Here is a 19,815-nt window from a genome sequence, read left to right on the forward strand (position 1 = left end):
ATGAACAGAGAAAAACAAAAAACGATAAACTTTTACACCACTGAGAAGTTCTAGTGCTTTACAAATGATTCAAATTAATCAAATTACACCAAATATTCTTCACGCCTTTTAAAGGGACACTCAAGTCAAAAATAAACTTTCATGATTCAGATAGAGCATTCCAATTTACTTCCATTAAAAAAATGTTTGCATTGTCTATATTTACACTTTTTGAGTCACCAGCTCCTATTGAGCATGTGCAAGAATTCACAGAATACGTATATATGCAGTTGTGATTGGCTGTCGCATGATACAGGAGTGTTAGAAAAAAAAAAATCTACTAATTTGAAGTTCAAACTAAGTGCTGTTGAATCGTCTTTTTATCATGCATTTGATGATTATGTAAATATTTTTTATTTAGTGGTCCTTTAAGTCTTACCTGGAGGGCTGACAAGGGGATGCTGATTTAGATGAGGTGGGGAGCAATGTTCCTGCGGCCCTGTAAGATGTGGAGGCAGATCAGGGGGCGGTATATGAAGAACTGACTGTCCAAAATGGGTAGAAACTGAGTCAAAAACACTCCCAGTGTGCAGAGGGTGGCGAATGGATGGTTGGGGAGATTCTAAGCTAGGAGGTAGAGGAAAGGAAACTGGGGTAGGAGGAGAAGGAGGTTTGTGAACAGGAGGTGGGGCAAGAGGTTGCTGTTGGGGATGGTGATGCTGCGGAGAGAGGAGGGAAAAAAAAAAAGTTTAGAAAGACCAAATACAAAAAGTAGGTTTAGAATTTTACAGCTTGTGTTATCTATTGCAAATTTCCAACCTTTTTACAATATGTTAAGACACTATCCCCATATAGTTTTTATTTATTAATATCAAAAATAATTCTACCTACTATAAACTGGCTATGCTGATCCTCATAAAACGAAATTTATGCTTACCTGATAAATGTATTTCTTGACACAGTGAGTCCACGGATCATCTCTAATTACTAATGGGAATATCACTCCTGGCCAGCAGGAGGCGGCAAAGAGCACCACAGCAAAGCTGTTAAGTATCACCTCCCTTCCCTCTAACCCAGTCATTCAACCGAAAGAAAAGTAGAGAAAGGAAGTAACACAAGGTGCAGAGGTACCTGAGGTTTATAAAACAGAACCTGTCTAAATAAACAGGTAAGCATCAATTTAGTTTTCTTTCTAATGACACAGAGTCCACGGTTCATCTATAATTACTATTGGGAATCAATACCCAAGCTAGAGGACAACGATAAGGGAGGAACAAGACAGGGAACCTAAACGGAAGGCACCACTGCTTGAAAGAACCTTTTCTCCCAAAAGAAGCTTCAGCCGAGGCAAAAGTAGCAAATTTATAGAATTTTGAAAAAGTGTGTAGAGAGGACCAAAGTTGCAGCCTTGCAAATCTGTTTAACAGAAGCTTCATTTTTGAATGCCCAGGAAGAGGAAACATCCCTTGTGGAATGAGCAGTGACTCTCTCAGGAGGCTGCTGTCCAGCAGTTTCATAGGCCAAGCAAATTATACTCTTCAGCCACAAAGAAAGAGAAGTAGCCGTCACAAAGAACAAGTAACATTTTGCAGGGCCTCTTGGTCCATCTTTACCCAATAATTGAATAAATGAAAAATAAAACACTTATTTATCTTTTAGATTATGTCACAAAAACGTTACTGTACCTTTAAATTTTTAACAACAACTTTTTATTTTTCATGCAAAAAATGTTGGTCTTACAGCACCCCAAGACAGCCTCTACACCTCAGCTAGCCCTGCTGAGGTGCCTACCTGTCCTGCTGACCGCCGGAGGTAATATTGAGAGAAAATCCGGACTCAACCCAGAGCTGCTCCACTCGGTATCCGGAGACCGCTAACACTGAAAAGCGGAACCACAACTAACTACGTCACCCTTCCGGCACTCCGGAAGTGAGAGAGGAAAAAAATATGCAAAACTCTTTGCCGCTTCAGAACAGACCCGCCCATCGTGGGCGTATCAACCGGAACCTCCTGGCCAGGATTAATTTTCACTCTGAAGGTAAAGCCGCCAAGAGTAAGTAAAAAACAAAACCACCCTGAACGGAAAAATCTGGAATAAAAAACTAACTGAGCTTATGGTCCCTGAACTCGTCCCCAGTGCCTGCACAAACTGCATCACATCCTATTAACCCACAATAGGATTAACGAATCTGATGTCCCAACAGAGTTAACTGTTAAAGTGACAATATTTTGCGGAGTTTGACTGAGCTCAAAGATGGACGTGTGAGCTCTGAGCTGGAATCCCTAACAAAGTCAGCATTTCAGCTTTAAAATAAGAATATATAATATTTATACACTGGGTGAGGTCTCTGAACACCGGGAACACAATCTGAAGAGGGACAGTGAGCGGTTGGCGCTGCTGGGAAAATTACCAATTTTACAAGCGGCGGTTTCGCGCCGAAACTAAAGTAATCCCTGCAGCATTAATGGCGTGACAAGCAACAGACGGACAAAACTCCGGAACCCAGCATTCAAGCAGCAGCGACTAGAGCCATAATACAGTAAGCAGATGGGCGACAACACAAACTTTCTACAAGTTAAGCGGCGCTGACCGCTCCGATCCAGATACATCACACGGGTAAGCAGCCTCCATCACCTGCACACATGGGCCTAGTGAATGCCGATCTACGCAACACATAACGGTTGGTAACCGATGAAGACAGATGCTGGAATTTGCCGCTGTCAGCCATCCCAACACCCCCGAACTATTAGGTGATAAATCTTATAAGTAACACAGGCAGTCATAGCCGGACTATGCTTGGGGGCAAAATAAGAGGGACATTTCAGGCAAAAGTAATTAAGTTTGGGCCAAAGGAGTCACAATAACTTTAAAGTATAACTGGCCCTAAACGGAAGATGTGAGGCATCTAATGATCAATCAGGCATACCCACTTTAAAAACATATAAGGAACATAAGAGTCTGTTAATATATTCGGCAATTGGAAGTGCACGGCAGGCCCTAAAACTTGCAACATAACCCCTGTTATCCACACACACGTGGCATCAAACAATTCACTTAATGGGACATAACTTTTAGTGGCTATCTCAAGACAACTAGCTGAATTCATTACCCTTAGTTACCTAGAGTCATTTTCTATCTGGAAGTCAAAAGCTCTAAAAGATATTATAACATCACCTCTAACCTGAGGCAACTCTCTCTTACACAGCAAGGTTTCTTTATTTCAAAGGGCTATACTAACATATTGGAGAGTCTCTTAAAGATATCAGCTCACCCTCCACCATACTATATTCTCATCTCTAATAATAAACAACTAATATGTCAGCCAAAAAATCTACTAAAGGAGAAAAGATAAATAAATCCTCCACTGTGAGCACCTTCTTCAAACCTTCACGCCACAGTAAACTGACAGAAACAGTGACAGAGGAGATGGAGGGAAATTCAGACACTGAATTAGATTCTACTCCACATAGTGAGACTCACCCAGTAACAAAAGCAGACCTCAAAGACCTGGTCTCAAAACAAGACATCGCAGCAAATTTCAAAAAATTGTGGGAAAAGATAGACACAATGCACTCAGCAGTCACATCCAGCCTAACAGATATTAGAGCAGACATAGCAGACATGGGAGGTAGACTAGAAGCCTTAGAAGAACACAGAGACACAGTAACAGAAGAAATGGAAACTACCTCTCACACCCTACAGTCACAAAACCAGACCATCAACGAATTGCAAGACAAGGTCGATGACCTAGAAAATAGGTCACGCAGAAGTAACATCAGGCTGAAGGGGGTCCCAGAATCAATCACTAATCCTGATCTAAACACATACCTGAAACACTTATTCAGAAATATTACAGGAGAATCAGAAGAAACTGAGTTTGCGATTGAAAGAGCCCATAGAGCGTTAAGAGCAAAACCCAGGGAGGAGGCGCCCCCTAGAGACATTATAGTAAAATTCTCATTTTTTCAAGATAAAGAGAAAATCCTTCAAGCTTCCAGAAGCAAACCTACCTATAAATTTCAGGGAAGTGTTATTCAGTTCTTCCAAGATCTCAGCATTAGAACCCTCCAAAGAAGAAGCTCCCTGCGTCCCTTGACAACTCTTCTACGCAAAAATCAAATTAAATATAGATGGGGCTTCCCCTTCGCCCTGCACATTCTCAAGGACAACAAAACCTTTACAGTCCACGATGTAGAAGATATTCCACCCTACCTGCAAATTACTAGGACTGGAAGTCCCGAACATACCAATGGAGGACATTCCTCATCCACTGCCGAACACCTCTAACCACATAAAATGGACACAAGTAAACCGCAAAAGAACCAAAAAATGATACAATATCAAGGTTGCCTGACCCATTTACATTGTTTTTTCACCGGGGGGATGCAGAACAGTCACAAAAATGCCGCCTGGACCCTCCAGGCAGAGCCCCAATCCCCCCGAGTACTGTTTGACCAAGGTCCCTGACAGGGGAACTTTGGCTACTTGACCCTTTTGTATGAACTACTTTAAGGCCCTCCTTTGTACAAAACGAAGGAGGGGTAAAGAATTGTAATATGTTGTTTCTCAGTTAGAAAATATGATTAGTTATGTTAGTCGAAATTTCTAAAAGCTGACACATTAGCTAACTTTTTATTAACTCATCTCACGGTCCAGCTCTTCTCCCCTATCCCAACTTGTTAGTAGTAATAATGTATGCATACCTACAAGTTAGGTTTAACAGTTGTTATGTTACACTTTGTTTTTCATGTTTATGCTTCATTAATATCTCTCTTTTAACGTTCTTTAACTCTTCTCCTAAAGATGCCGAGAAGGTCACCCCCTCCGGGTCAGCACAACTTTCTATCGCCTCCAGGTTTGAACCTACCACCTCCTTTGGGTCGTATGTATTAAACACTTATTTACCTGCACCATATCAGAAAACACTTTACATTTTACGAACTAGATGATACCAAAAATTCACCTCATATCTCACAACGTGAGAGGCTTAAATACTAATGTTAAGAGACGTACAGCCATGTCCCAGTACAGTCTTTTAGGAGCCAACATCTTATTCCTTCAAGAAACCCACTTTACCAAAGACATAATCCCGAAATTTTGGACCAGAAAATTCACACAACACTTCCACGCAACGACTAACTCTAAGAAAAGAGGGGTCTCCATCCTTATCCACGCTAATTTACCATTTAAGCATGAATCCACTATTGCAGACAGAGAAGGAAGATATCTTATAGTCAGGGGTCACTTTGGAGAATCCCACGTTATTCTATGCAATGTTTACGCCCCCAACGACAATCAGCATTCGTTTTTTACCCAAATCTCCAGTTTACTCACCAACTGGTCCCACTATAAAATTATATTAGCAGGTGATTTCAATATCACGATGACCAAATTTAAAGAATCCAAAACCAAACTCACAGCTAAACAAATCAGACACAACAGAATAGTAAGCTCCATTCAGGAACACCTAACACCACATGCTTTATTTGACTCTTGGTTCACATTATATGGAAACACAACAGACACTACTTTTTATTCGGCAGCCCATAAACAATACACGAGACTGGATTACATCTACATTAGCCAAGTCTTACAACCACTTCTACAAACCTCAAAAATCCAGCCATGTGTGTGGTCAGACCATTCTGTTTTGTCCTTATATCTAGAGGGATTTGTAGATACACAAAGAGCAAGATCCTGGACTTATGATCCGACACATTTAAAAAACCCCACACACAGAGATAAATACGTCAAATCACAGACTGATTTTTGGGAACTTAATAAGGGAACTACACTGAACCCTCTGACTCCTTGGGCGGCACATAAAACCTACATGCGAGGATTATTCATCCAGGACAAATCCACTAGAAACAAACAATACAGAGCTCAAATATCACAACTACACACAGAAATTTCTGACTTAGAGAAACTCCATCAGATTACAAAAAGAAAAGACATTTTAACTACCCTAACAGTTAAAAGAGACGCTTTAGCCAGCATGTTAAACACTCAGTCTATCAGGGCTATACAGAAACTAAATACACAATACTACATCTACAAAGACAAGCCAGACAAATTTTTGGCGAATAAACTCAGAGACCGATGCAAAGCATCTATTATCCCTTCTATATTAGCGGCAAATGGCACTTCAGTTTCAAATCCTCAACTTATCGCAGATACATTTGCGGACTTCTATGGGAAGTTATACGACGGTAATAAGGTCACTTACACAAACACCACAGAATCCCAAACAAAGCAATTTCTAAAAGAAGCCAATTTACACACAATTACAACAGAAGACCTAGACAAACTAAACACACCAATTTCTAGGGCAGAAGTCCTGAGGGTCATTAAGGACCTCAAGACAGGAAAAGCAGCAGGACCTGATGGATTTGTGGGGGAATACTATAAATCATTCAAAGAAATACTAGTCCCGCATCTCACAGATTTTTGTAATTTAATACTAGAGGGGCACACTATCCCAAAAGATATGTTACAAGCCAAAATAGTAGTGATTCCCAAACCCGGCAAAAACCACAACTTATGCGCGAATTATCGCCCCATTTCGCTTATTAATCAAGACATGAAAATTTTCACGAAAATTTTAGCTAATAGACTAAAACATATTCTGCCAAAACTAGTTCACCCAGATCAAGTGGGCTTTGTATCAGATAGGGAAGCTCCAGACAATGTACGACGGCTCTTAAATATCATAGATTATGTGGGAGACACCGGGATGCCTTCTCTGCTCCTCTCGCTGGATGCAGAGAAGGCATTCGATAGAGTAGATTGGAGATACATGTCGGCGGTACTACATCAGATGGGATTCAGGGGGGCCTTTATTACGGCTATAAATGCTATCTATTCAAACCCAACAGCCCAAGTGTCAATCTCAGGTTACAAGTCTAAGATCTTCCCCATATTAAATGGCACGAGACAGGGATGCCCACTGTCCCCTCTTCTATTCGCGCTCTGCATAGAGCCTCTGGCAGCAAGAATCAGATTAGACCCAGATATTTCAGGAGTAAAAATTAAAAATCAAGAATACAAATCAACACTTTTTGCAGATGACATTCTTTTAACTTTGTCCAAGCCCCTCACCTCACTAACCAATTTATACACTCTCCTAGACCAGTTCTCTCAAATTTCAGGATACAAAATTAATTTAGATAAATGCGAAGCAATGTCTCTAAGACTACCACAACATACCAAAAAAAATATTGAAATTAACTTTCAAATCAGATGGGTTGCTCATTCGCTCAAATATTTGGGAATACACCTAACACCTCGTATTGACCAGCTATACAAACATAATTATGAACCCCTTTACAAAGAGATAAAGAAAAAACTACATAAATGGAAAACATATAACTTCTCGTGGTTAGGCAGACTAGCGTCTGTCAAAATGACCATCTTACCCCAGATATTATATCTTTTTAGGACTCTCCCCATCCAAGTTCCACTTAAAGACCTAAAGACACTACAAAAAGACATAATAGCATTTATTAGGGGGAACAAAACGGCGCGGATAATATCCACACTCATTATGAGACACAGACAATTGGGTGGAGTGGGTGCGCCCAACATTATAGATTATTACAGGGCAGCGAGGTTAGCCCAGACAACACTAATGGGAAACACATCTAGGGAAATTATCTGGATTGATCTAGAGGCTAAGCTAAGAGATTCTTCACACTCAGACGATATTTTGTGGAAGGATTACCCCTCAAAAGAGCTTTCAAACAAACCAGGCTCCCAGGTAACATTACATACTTCTCAGATATGGTCCTTTCTGACTAAACGACAAAATTTATTATCCAAACAAACATTAGTACGTCCAATTCGATCTCTAACTCCTATAGACCTACATGCTACAATCGATAAATGGTCCAACAAAGGACTATACAGAGTGGCGGACTGGATGGATGGTAGAAAACCTAAAACATTTAACCAGATTCAAACACAACTTGATACAGTAAAGCTACAGTGGTTCCAGTACCTACAAGTTAACTCAGTGATCTGTAGATACATCAGAGACTTTCAGCCAGACATTACTACTCCGTTAGAAAGCCTACTCAAATCATCCCACAGACCTAAAGGGGCCATATCCAAATTATACATACAGATACAAACACTTGGAAACCCACACAAGTCTAAATTACTCATTAATTGGGAATCAGATCTAAACATTTACAAAGATAGGGGATGGTGGGATGACGTGTTCCACTCAGCCTGTAAAGGACTACTGAGTACCGATTTGAGAGAAAACACGATTAAGACCATGTTCAGATGGTATCTGACCCCAATTAAAACAGCCCATGTATCTGCTAGTCATAACAAATATTGCTATAGGGGATGTGGAGAAATAGGCTCCTATTACCATATGTGGTGGGAATGTAGGGAAATACAGGAAATCTGGACTAAAACTTCTGACCTACTCAGTTCAATCCTGGAAGACACTATCTGCCTGGCTCCAACCCATGCATTGTTACACATACCTCTTCCCAAATTTAACAAAAAGATAAATATATTCATCAAAATCATTTGCACAGTCACCAGAGTGAGTATTGCAAAATACTGGAAGGTTTCGGCCCCCCCTTGGGAAGAGGTTTTAAATAGAATTTCTCTTACATACCGAATGTATGAGTCTGCATCACAGGTACTGGACACACAAACACAATTAGAGAAGATCTGGTTTTACTGGACACTAAACAACAGACCTACAACTTAAACACAGCTTTCTCCTTGCTGATTGGGAGATGGTATAGATAGCTGCTGACCCGTGGGGGGGACAAACAGGGAGATAACTCTCGGCAACTAAAACAAATCTTTTTCTCTTTTTCTTTTCCTTTTTTCTTTTTTTTCTTTTTCTTACTTTCTATCTTGGGCTCACTGTGGCCTTAATATCTCTAACCCAAGGTGGATACAAGGTGATTCAGAGAAAACTTTCAGAATATATCTTGGGGTCTTCTTGTTTTTATCCTGTTATAGTTAGACATGTTAATAAATCCCTATGTTATAAGTTTTTTAAAAGATATTTTGAGAAATCAAACTGTAATTCCACCTGATCAATTGCAAGATTGTTAGCTTCATTCCAGCTATTTGTATAATGACCTTACCACTAGACTGCTCGTGACACAGGTGGTAAACTGATGTGATGTTATATGATGTTATAATCTCAATAAAAATATTTAAACATAAAGTGACAATATTTTTCTTTATACTCCCTAGAAAAATAAAAATTAGCACTTACCTAAATATAATCTGCCTGGCAGCAGGGCAGCTCACTAGGTTTGAGAGGCATTCTCCCTCACATGGACCTGTGGAAAAAAGGAAAAGACTGAGTAATCTTACGCAGGCTTTCAAGTTAGGGCAGAAAACAGAATTTATGTTTACCTGATAAATTACTTTCTCCAACGGTGTGTCCGGTCCACGGCGTCATCCTTACTTGTGGGATATTCTCTTCCCCAACAGGAAATGGCAAAGAGCCCAGCAAAGCTGGTCACATGATCCCTCCTAGGCTCCGCCTACCCCAGTCATTCGACCGACGTTAAGGAGGAATATTTGCATAGGAGAAACCATATGTTACCGTGGTGACTGTAGTTAAAGAAAATAAATTATCAGACCTGATTAAAAAAACCAGGGCGGGCCGTGGACCGGACACACCGTTGGAGAAAGTAATTTATCAGGTAAACATAAATTCTGTTTTCTCCAACATAGGTGTGTCCGGTCCACGGCGTCATCCTTACTTGTGGGAACCAATACCAAAGCTTTAGGACACGGATGAAGGGAGGGAGCAAATCAGGTCACCTAAATGGAAGGCACCACGGCTTGCAAAACCTTTCTCCCAAAAATAGCCTCAGAAGAAGCAAAAGTATCAAATTTGTAAAATTTAGAAAAAGTGTGCAGTGAAGACCAAGTCGCTGCCTTACATATCTGATCAACAGAAGCCTCGTTCTTGAAGGCCCATGTGGAAGCCACAGCCCTAGTGGAGTGAGCTGTGATTCTTTCAGGAGGCTGCCGTCCGGCAGTCTCATAAGCCAATCGGATAATGCTTTTAATCCAGAAGGAGAGAGAGGTAGAAGTTGCTTTTTGACCTCTCCGTTTACCAGAATAAACAACAAACAAAGACAAAGTTTGTCTGAAATCCTTAGTAGCTGCTAAGTAAAATTTGAGAGCACGAACTACATCCAAGTTGTGCAACAAACGTTCCTTCTTTGAAACTGGATTAGGACACAAAGAAGGCACAACTATCTCCTGGTTAATGTTTTTGTTAGAAACAACTTTTGGAAGAAAACCAGGTTTAGTACGCAAAACCACCTTATCTGCATGGAACACCAGATAAGGAGAAGAACACTGCAGAGCAGATAATTCTGAAACTCTTCTAGCAGAAGAAATTGCAACCAAAAACAAAACTTTCCAAGATAATAACTTAATATCAACGGAATGTAAGGGTTCAAACGGAACCCCCTGAAGAACTGAAAGAACTAGGTTGAGACTCCAAGGAGGAGTCAAAATTTTGTAAACAGGCTTGATTCTAACCAGAGCCTGAACAAAGGCTAGAACATCTGGCACAGCTGCCAGCTTTTTGTGAAGTAACACAGACAAGGCAGAAATCTGTCCCATCAAGGAACTTGCAGATAATCCTTTTTCCAATCCTTTTCGAAGGAAGGATAGACTCTTAGGAATCTTAACCTTGTCCCAAGGGAATCCTGCAGATTCACACCAACAGAGATACCAAATTATGTGGTAATTTTTCTGGTTACAGGCTTTCAGGCCTGAACAAGAGTATTAATAACAGAATCTGAGAACCCTCGCTTTGATAAGATCAAGCGTTCAATCTCCAAGCAGTCAGCCGGAGTGGGTCGAACGGACCTAGAACAAGAAGGTCTCTCAAAGGTAGCTTCCATGGTGGAGCCGATGACATATTCACCAGATCTGCATACCAAGTCCTGCGTGGCCACGCAGGAGCTATCAAAATCACCGACGCCCTCTCCTGATTGATCCTGGCTACCAGCCTGGGGATGAGAGGAAACGGCGGGAACACATAAGCTAGTTTGAAGGTCCAAGGTGCTACTAGTGCATCCACTAGAGCCGCCTTGGGATCCCTGGATCTGTACCCGTAGTAAGGAACTCTGAAGTTCTGACGAGAGGCCATCAGATCCATGTCTGGAATGCCCCACGGTTGAGTGACTTGGGCAAAGATTTCCGGATGGAGTTCCCACTCCCCCGGATGCAATGTCTGACGACTCAGAAAATCCGCTTCCCAATTTTCCACTCCTGGGATGTGGATAGCAGACAGGTGGCAGGAGTGAGACTCCGCCCATAGAATGATTTTGGTCACTTCTTCCATCGCTAGGGAACTCCTTGTTCCCCCCTGATGGTTGATGTATGAACTTGGCCCTCGCTAGCTGAGGCCAAGCTTTGAGAGCATTGAATATCGCTCTCAGTTCCAGAATATTTATCGGTAGAAGAGATTCTACCCGAGACCAAAGACCCTGAGCTTTCAGGGATCCCCAGACCGCGCCCCAGCCCATCAGACTGGCGTCGGTCGTGACAATGACCCACTCTGGTCTGCGGAAGGTCATCCCTTGTGACAGGTTGTCCAGGGACAGCCACCAACGGAATGAGTCTCTGGTTCTCTGATTTGCTTGTATCTTCGGAGACAAGTCTGAATAGTCCCCATTCCACTGACTGAGCATGAACAGTTGTAATGGTCTTAGATGAATGCGCACAAAAGGAACTATGTCCATTGCCGCTACCATCAAACCTATCACTTCCATGCACTGCGCTATAGAAGGAAGAGGAACGGAATGAAGTATCCGACAAGAGTCTAGAAGTTTTGTTTTTCTGGCTTCTGTCAGAAAAATCCTCATTTCAAAGGAGTCTATTATAGTTCCCAAGAAGGGAACCCTCGTTGACGGAGATAGAGAACTCTTTTCCACGTTCACTTTCCATCCGTGAGATCTGAGAAAGGCCAGGACAATGTCCGTGTGAGCCTTTACTTGAGGAAGGGACGACGCTCGAATCAGAATGTCGTCCAAGTAAGGTACTACAGCAATGCCCCTTGGTCTTAGCACCGCCAGAAGGGACCCTAGTACCTATGAGAAAATCCTAGGAGCAGTGGCTAATGCGAAAGGGACGAAACTTAGGTTTATTTTTGGTCTTGAAAAGACCTATCCTGAGGAAGGGCGTGGCCCTTGCCCCCAGTGATATCAGAGATAATCTCTTTCAAGTCAGGGCCAAAGAGTGTTTTCCCCTTGAAAGGAATGTCAAGCAATTTGTTCTTGGAAGACGCATCCGCTGCCCAAGATTTTAACCAAAGCGCTCTGCGCCACAATAGCAAACCCAGAATTTTTTCGCCGCTAACCTAGCCAATTGCAAGGTGGCGTCTAGGGTGAAAGAATTAGCCAATTTAAGAGCACGAATTCTGTCCATAATCTCCTCATAAGAAGAAGAATTACTAATAATCGCCTTTCCTAGCTCATCAAACTAGAAACACGCGGCTGCAGTGACAGGGACAATGCATGCAATTGGTTGTAGAAGGGAACCTTGCTGAACAAACATCTTTAGCAGACCTTCTAATTTTTTATCCATAGGATCTTGGAAAGCACAACTATCTTCTATGGGTATAGTGGCGCGCTTGTGTAGAGTAGAAACCGCCCCCTCGACCTTGGGGACTGTCTGCCATCAGTCCTTTCTGGGGTCGACTATAGGAAAACAATTTTATAAATATGGGGGGAGGTACTAAAGGTATACCGGGCCTGTCCCATTCTTTACTAACAATGTACGCCACCCGCTTGGATATAGGAAAAGCTTCGGGGGGCCCCGGGGCCTCTAAGAACTTTTCCATTTTACATAGTGGTTCTGGAATGACCAGATAATCACAATCATCCAAATTGGATAACACCTCCTTAAGCAGAGCGCGGAGATGTTCCAACTTAAATTTAAAAGTAATCACATCAGGTTCAGCTTGTTGAGAAATGTTTCCTGAATCTGAAATTTCTCCCTCAGACAAAACCTCCCTGGCCCCCTCAGACTGGTGTAGGGGCCCTTCAGAAACCATATCATCAGCGTTCTCATGCTCTACAGAATTTTCTAAAACAGAGCAGTCGCGCTTTCGCTGATAAGTGGGCATATTGGCTAAAATGTTTTTGATAGAATTATCCATTACAGCCGTTAAATGTTGCATAGTAAGGAGTATTGGCACACTAGATGTACTAGGGGCCTCCTGTATGGGCAAGACTGGTGTAGACGAAGGAGGGGATGATGCAGTACCATGCTTACTCCCCTCACTTGAGGAATCATCTTGGGCATCATTTTTACTAAATTTTTTTATGACATAAAATACATATAGTTAAATGAGAAGGAACCTTGGTTTCCCCACAGTCAGAACACAATCTATCTGGTAGTTCAGACATGTTAAACAGGCATAAACTTGATAACAAAGCACAAAAAACGTTTTAAAATAAAACCGTTACTGTCACTTTAAATTTTAAACTAAACACACTTTATTATTGCAATTGCGAAAAAGTATGAAGGAATTGTTCAAAATTCACCAAAATTTCACCACAGTGTCTTAAAGCCTTAAAAGTATTGCACACCAAATTTGGAAGCTTTAACCCTTAAAATAACGGAACCGGAGCCGTTTTTATATTTAACCCCTTTACAGTCCCTGGAATCTGCTTTGCTGAGACCCAACCAAGCCCAAAGGGGAATACGATACCAAATGATGCCTTCAGAAAGACTTTTCTATGTATCAGAGCTCCACACACATGCAGCTGCATGCCATGCTGTCCTCAAAAACAAGTGCGCCATACCGGCGCGAAAATGAGGCTCTGACTATGATTAGGGAAAGCCCCTAAAGAATAAAGTGTCTAAAACAGTGCCTGCCGATATAATCATATCAAAATACCCAGAATAAATGATTCCTCAAGGCTAAATATGTGTTAATAATGAATCGATTTAGCCCAGAAAAAGTCTACAGTCTTAATAAGCCCTTGTGAAGCCCTTATTTACTATCTTAATAAACATGGCTTACCGGATCCCATAGGGAAAATGACAGCTTCCAGCATTACATCGTCTTGTTAGAATGTGTCATACCTCAAGCAGTAAGAGACTGCACACTGTTCCCCCAACTGAAGTTAATTGCTCTCAACAGTCCTGTGTGGAACAGCCATGGATTTTAGTTACGGTGCTAAAATCATTTTCCTCATACAAACAGAAATCTTCATCTCTTTTCTGTTTCTGAGTAAATAGTACATACCAGCACTATTTTAAAATAACAAACTCTTGATTGAATAATAAAAACTACAGTTAAACACTAAAAAACTCTAAGCCATCTCCGTGGAGATGTTGCCTGTACAACGGCAAAGAGAATGACTGGGGTAGGCGGAGCCTAGGAGGGATCATGTGACCAGCTTTGCTGGGCTCTTTGCCATTTCCTGTTGGGGAAGAGAATATCCCACAAGTAAGGATGACGCCGTGGACCGGACACACCTATGTTGGAGAAATAACTATTTGGGAGGTGCAGTGAGGATTATACCCCACAAGTTCCCAATTGCTTAAAAGCCACCACTGCTCTACTGAAGAGACCGACATGGGCTACGGCTAAACCACAGGAAAAAGCAGAACAAACTTGCACTGCTGAAAAATAATAAAATCTTGATTAAAGAATCTTCTTTCAGACACCTAAACTTTACCACCTCCTTGCTTTTAACGTAGGCAAAGAGAATGACTGAGGTTGGAGGGAAGGGAGGCGATACTTAACACCTTTGCTGTGCTGCTTTGCCTCCTCCTGCTGGCCAGGAGTGATATTCCCAATAGTAATTAGAGATGATCCGTGGACTCAGTGTGTCATTAGAAAGAAAAAAATATTTATGCTTAACTGATAAATTAATTTATTTCATGGTGATGAGAGTCCATAATCCATTACTCCTGGGAATTACTCTACCACTAGAAGGCGGCAAAGATTCCCAAACAGCCATATAAAACCCCTCACACATACCTCAGTCTAATGTATAGCCAAGCATAGTGAGGTAAAAAAAAGGAATACAAGCTATAAAACAAAACAGAATTTATGTTTACCTGATAAATTACTTTCTCCAACGGTGTGTCCGGTCCACGGCGTCATCCTTACTTGTGGGATATTCTCTTCCCCAACAGGAAATGGCAAAGAGCCCAGCAAAGCTGGTCACATGATCCCTCCTAGGCTCCGCCTACCCCAGTCATTCGACCGACGTTAAGGAGGAATATTTGCATAGGAGAAACCATATGGTACCGTGGTGACTGTAGTTAAAGAAAATAAATTATCAGACCTGATTAAAAAAACCAGGGCGGGCCGTGGACCGGACACACCGTTGGAGAAAGTAATTTATCAGGTAAACATAAATTCTGTTTTCTCCAACATAGGTGTGTCCGGTCCACGGCGTCATCCTTACTTGTGGGAACCAATACCAAAGCTTTAGGACACGGATGAAGGGAGGGAGCAAATCAGGTCACCTAAATGGAAGGCACCACGGCTTGCAAAACCTTTCTCCCAAAAATAGCCTCAGAAGAAGCAAAAGTATCAAACTTGTAAAATTTGGTAAAAGTGTGCAGTGAAGACCAAGTCGCTGCCCTACATATCTGATCAACAGAAGCCTCGTTCTTGAAGGCCCATGTGGAAGCCACAGCCCTAGTGGAATGAGCTGTGATTCTTTCGGGAGGCTGCCGTCCGGCAGTCTCGTAAGCCAATCTGATGATGCTTTTAATCCAAAAAGAGAGATAGGTAGAAGTTGCTTTTTGACCTCTCCTTTTACCGGAATAAACAACAAACAAGGAAGATGTTTGTCTAAAATCCTTTGTAGCATCTAAATAGAATTTTAGAGCGCGAACAACATCCAAATTGTGCAACAAACGTTCCTTCTTTGAAACTGGTTTCGGACACAGAGAAGGTACGATAATCTCCTGGTTAATGTTTTTGTTAGAAACAACTTTTGGAAGAAAACCAGGTTTAGTACGTAAAACCACCTTATCTGCATGGAACACCAGATAAGGAGGAGAACACTGCAGAGCAGATAATTCTGAAACTCTTCTAGCAGAAGAAATTGCAACCAAAAAACAAAACTTTCCAAGATAATAACTTAATATCAACGGAATGTAAGGGTTCAAACGGAACCCCCTGAAGAACTGAAAGAACTAAATTGAGACTCCAAGGAGGAGTCAAAGGTTTGTAAACAGGCTTAATTCTAACCAGAGCCTGAACAAAGGCTTGAACATCTGGCACAGCGGCCAGCTTTTTGTGAAGTAACACAGACAAGGCAGAAATCTGTCCCTTCAGGGAACTTGCAGATAATCCTTTTTCCAATCCTTCTTGAAGGAAGGATAGAATCCTAGGAATCTTAACCTTGTCCCAAGGGAATCCTTTAGATTCACACCAACAGGTATATTTTTTCCAAATTTTGTGGTAAATCTTTCTAGTTACAGGCTTTCTAGCCTGAACAAGAGTATCGATAACAGAATCTGAGAACCCTCGCTTCGATAAGATCAAGCGTTCAATCTCCAAGCAGTCAGCTGGAGTGAAACCAGATTCGGATGTTCGAACGGACCCTGAACAAGAAGGTCTCGTCTCAAAGGTAGCTTCCAAGGTGGAGCCGATGACATATTCACCAGATCTGCATACCAAGTCCTGCGTGGCCACGCAGGAGCTATCAAGATCACTGACGCCCTCTCCTGATTGATCCTGGCTACCAGCCTGGGGATGAGAGGAAACGGCGGGAACACATAAGCTAGTTTGAAGGTCCAAGGTGCTACTAGTGCATCCACTAGAGCCGCCTTGGGATCCCTGGATCTGGACCCGTAGCAAGGAACTTTGAAGTTCTGACGAGAGGCCATCAGATCCATGTCTGGAATGCCCCACAGCTGAGTGACTTGGGCAAAGATTTCCGGATGGAGTTCCCACTCCCCCGGATGCAATGTCTGACGACTCAGAAAATCCGCTTCCCAATTTTCCACTCCTGGGATGTGGATAGCAGACAGGTGGCAGGAGTGAGACTCCGCCCATAGAATGATTTTGGTCACTTCTTCCATCGCCAGGGAACTCCTTGTTCCCCCCTGATGGTTGATGTACGCAACAGTTGTCATGTTGTCTGATTGAAACCGTATGAACTTGGCCCTCGCTAGCTGAGGCCAAGCCTTGAGAGCATTGAATATCGCTCTCAGTTCCAGAATATTTATCGGTAGAAGAGATTCTTCCCGAGACCAAAGACCCTGAGCTTTCAGGGATCCCCAGACCGCGCCCCAGCCCATCAGACTGGCGTCGGTCGTGACAATGACCCACTCTGGTCTGCGGAATGTCATCCCTCGTGACAGGTTGTCCAGGGACAGCCACCAACGGAGTGAGTCTCTGGTCCTCTGATTTACTTGTATCTTTGGAGACAAGTCTGTATAGTCCCCATTCCACTGACTGAGCATGCACAGTTGTAATGGTCTTAGATGAATGCGCGCAAAAGGAACTATGTCCATTGCCGCTACCATCAACCCGATCACTTCCATGCACTGAGCTATGGAAGGAAGAGGAACGGAATGAAGTATCCGACAAGAGTCTAGAAGTTTTGTTTTTCTGGCCTCTGTCAGAAAAATCCTCATTTCTAAGGAGTCTATTATTGTTCCCAAGAAGGGAACCCTTGTTGACGGAGATAGAGAACTCTTTTCCACGTTCACTTACCATCCGTGAGATCTGAGAAAGGCCAGGACAATGTCCGTGTGAGCCTTTGCTTGAGGAAGGGACGACGCTTGAATCAGAATGTCGTCCAAGTAAGGTACTACAGCAATGCCCCTTGGTCTTAACACAGCTAGAAGGGACCCTAGTACCTTTGTGAAAATCCTTGGAGCAGTGGCTAATCCGAAAGGAAGCGCCACGAACTGGTAATGTTTGTCCAGGAATGCGAACCTCAGGAACCGATGATGTTCCTTGTGGATAGGAATATGTAGATACGCATCCTTTAAATCCACCGTGGTCATGAATTGACCTTCCTGGATGGAAGGAAGAATAGTTCGAATGGTTTCCATCTTGAACGATGGAACCTTGAGAAACTTGTTTAAGATCTTGAGATCTAAGATTGGTCTGAACGTTCCCTCTTTTTTGGGAACTATAAACAGATTGGAGTAGAACCCCATCCCTTGTTCTCTTAATGGAACAGGATGAATCACTCCCATTTTTAACAGGTCTTCTACACAATGTAAGAATGCCTGTCTTTTTATGTGGTCTGAAGACAACTGAGACCTGTGGAACCTCCCCCTTGGGGGAAGTCCCTTGAATTCCAGAAGATAACCTTGGGAGACTATTTCTAGCGCCCAAGGATCCAGAACATCTCTTGCCCAAGCCTGAGCGAAGAGAGAGAGTCTGCCCCCCACCAGATCCGGTCCCGGATCGGGGGCCAACATTTCATGCTGTCTTGGTAGCAGTGGCAGGTTTCTTGGCCTGCTTTCCCTTGTTCCAGCCTTGCATTGGTCTCCAGGCTGGCTTGGCTTGAGAAGTATTACCCTCTTGCTTAGAGGACGTAGCACTTTGGGCTGGTCCATTTCTACGAAAGGGACGAAAATTAGGTTTATTTTTTGCCTTGAAAGGCCGATCCTGAGGAAGGGCGTGGCCCTTACCCCCAGTGATATCAGAGATAATCTCTTTCAAGTCAGGGCCAAACAGCGTTTTCCCCTTGAAAGGAATGTTAAGTAGCTTGTTCTTGGAAGACGCATCAGCCGACCAAGATTTCAACCAAAGCGCTCTGCGCGCCACAATAGCAAACCCAGAATTCTTAGCCGCTAACCTAGCCAATTGCAAAGTGGCGTCTAGGGTGAAAGAATTAGCCAATTTGAGAGCATTGATTCTGTCCATAATCTCCTCAAAAGGAGGAGAATCACTATCGACCGCCTTTATCAGCTCATCGAACCAGAAACATGCGGCTGTAGCGACAGGGACAATGCATGAAATTGGTTGTAGAAGGTAACCCTGCTGAACAAACATCTTTTTAAGCAAACCTTCTAATTTTTTATCCATAGGATCTTTGAAAGCACAACTATCCTCTATGGGTATAGTGGTGCGTTTGTTTAAAGTGGAAACCGCTCCCTCGACCTTGGGGACTGTCTGCCATAAGTCCTTTCTGGGGTCGACCATAGGAAACAATTTTTTAAATATGGGGGGAGGGACGAAAGGAATACCGGGCCTTTCCCATTCTTTATTAACAATGTCCGCCACCCGCTTGGGTATAGGAAAAGCTTCTGGGAGCCCCGGCACCTCTAGGAACTTGTCCATTTTACATAGTTTCTCTGGGATGACCAACTTGTCACAATCATCCAGAGTGGATAATACCTCCTTAAGCAGAATGCGGAGATGTTCCAACTTAAATTTAAATGCAATCACATCAGGTTCAGCTTGTTGAGAAATGTTCCCTGAATCAGTAATTTCTCCCTCAGACAAAACCTCCCTGGCCCCATCAGACTGGGTTAGGGGCCCTTCAGAAATATCATTATCAGCGTCGTCATGCTCTTCAGTATCTAAAACAGAGCAGTCGCGCTTACGCTGATAAGTGTTCATTTTGGCTAAAATGTTTTTGACAGAATTATCCATTACAGCCGTTAATTGTTGCATAGTAAGGAGTATTGGCGCGCTAGATGTACTAGGGGCCTCCTGAGTGGGCAAGACTCGTGTAGACGAAGGAGGGAATGATGCAGTACCATGCTTACTCCCCTCACTTGAGGAATCATCTTGGGCATCATTGTCATTGTCACATAAATCACATTTATTTAAATGAATAGGAATTCTGGCTTCCCCACATTCAGAACACAGTCTATCTGGT

General features: G+C 42.6%; 1 protein-coding gene across 1 annotated transcript in view; it reads right to left on the reverse strand.

The window, feature by feature from the left end:
- The window catches only part of LOC128663661 (bromodomain-containing protein 4B-like), a 777,540-nt gene that overhangs the window by 160,780 nt on the left and 596,945 nt on the right, over positions 1-19,815 (reverse strand). The window contains 1 exon segment of the mRNA XM_053718097.1: positions 419-698. Within this exon segment, the coding sequence (XP_053574072.1) occupies positions 419-698 (280 nt within the window).

The sequence above is a fragment of the Bombina bombina genome, chromosome 6 (assembly GCF_027579735.1).
Source record: "Bombina bombina isolate aBomBom1 chromosome 6, aBomBom1.pri, whole genome shotgun sequence".
Classification (NCBI taxonomy): domain Eukaryota; kingdom Metazoa; phylum Chordata; class Amphibia; order Anura; family Bombinatoridae; genus Bombina; species Bombina bombina.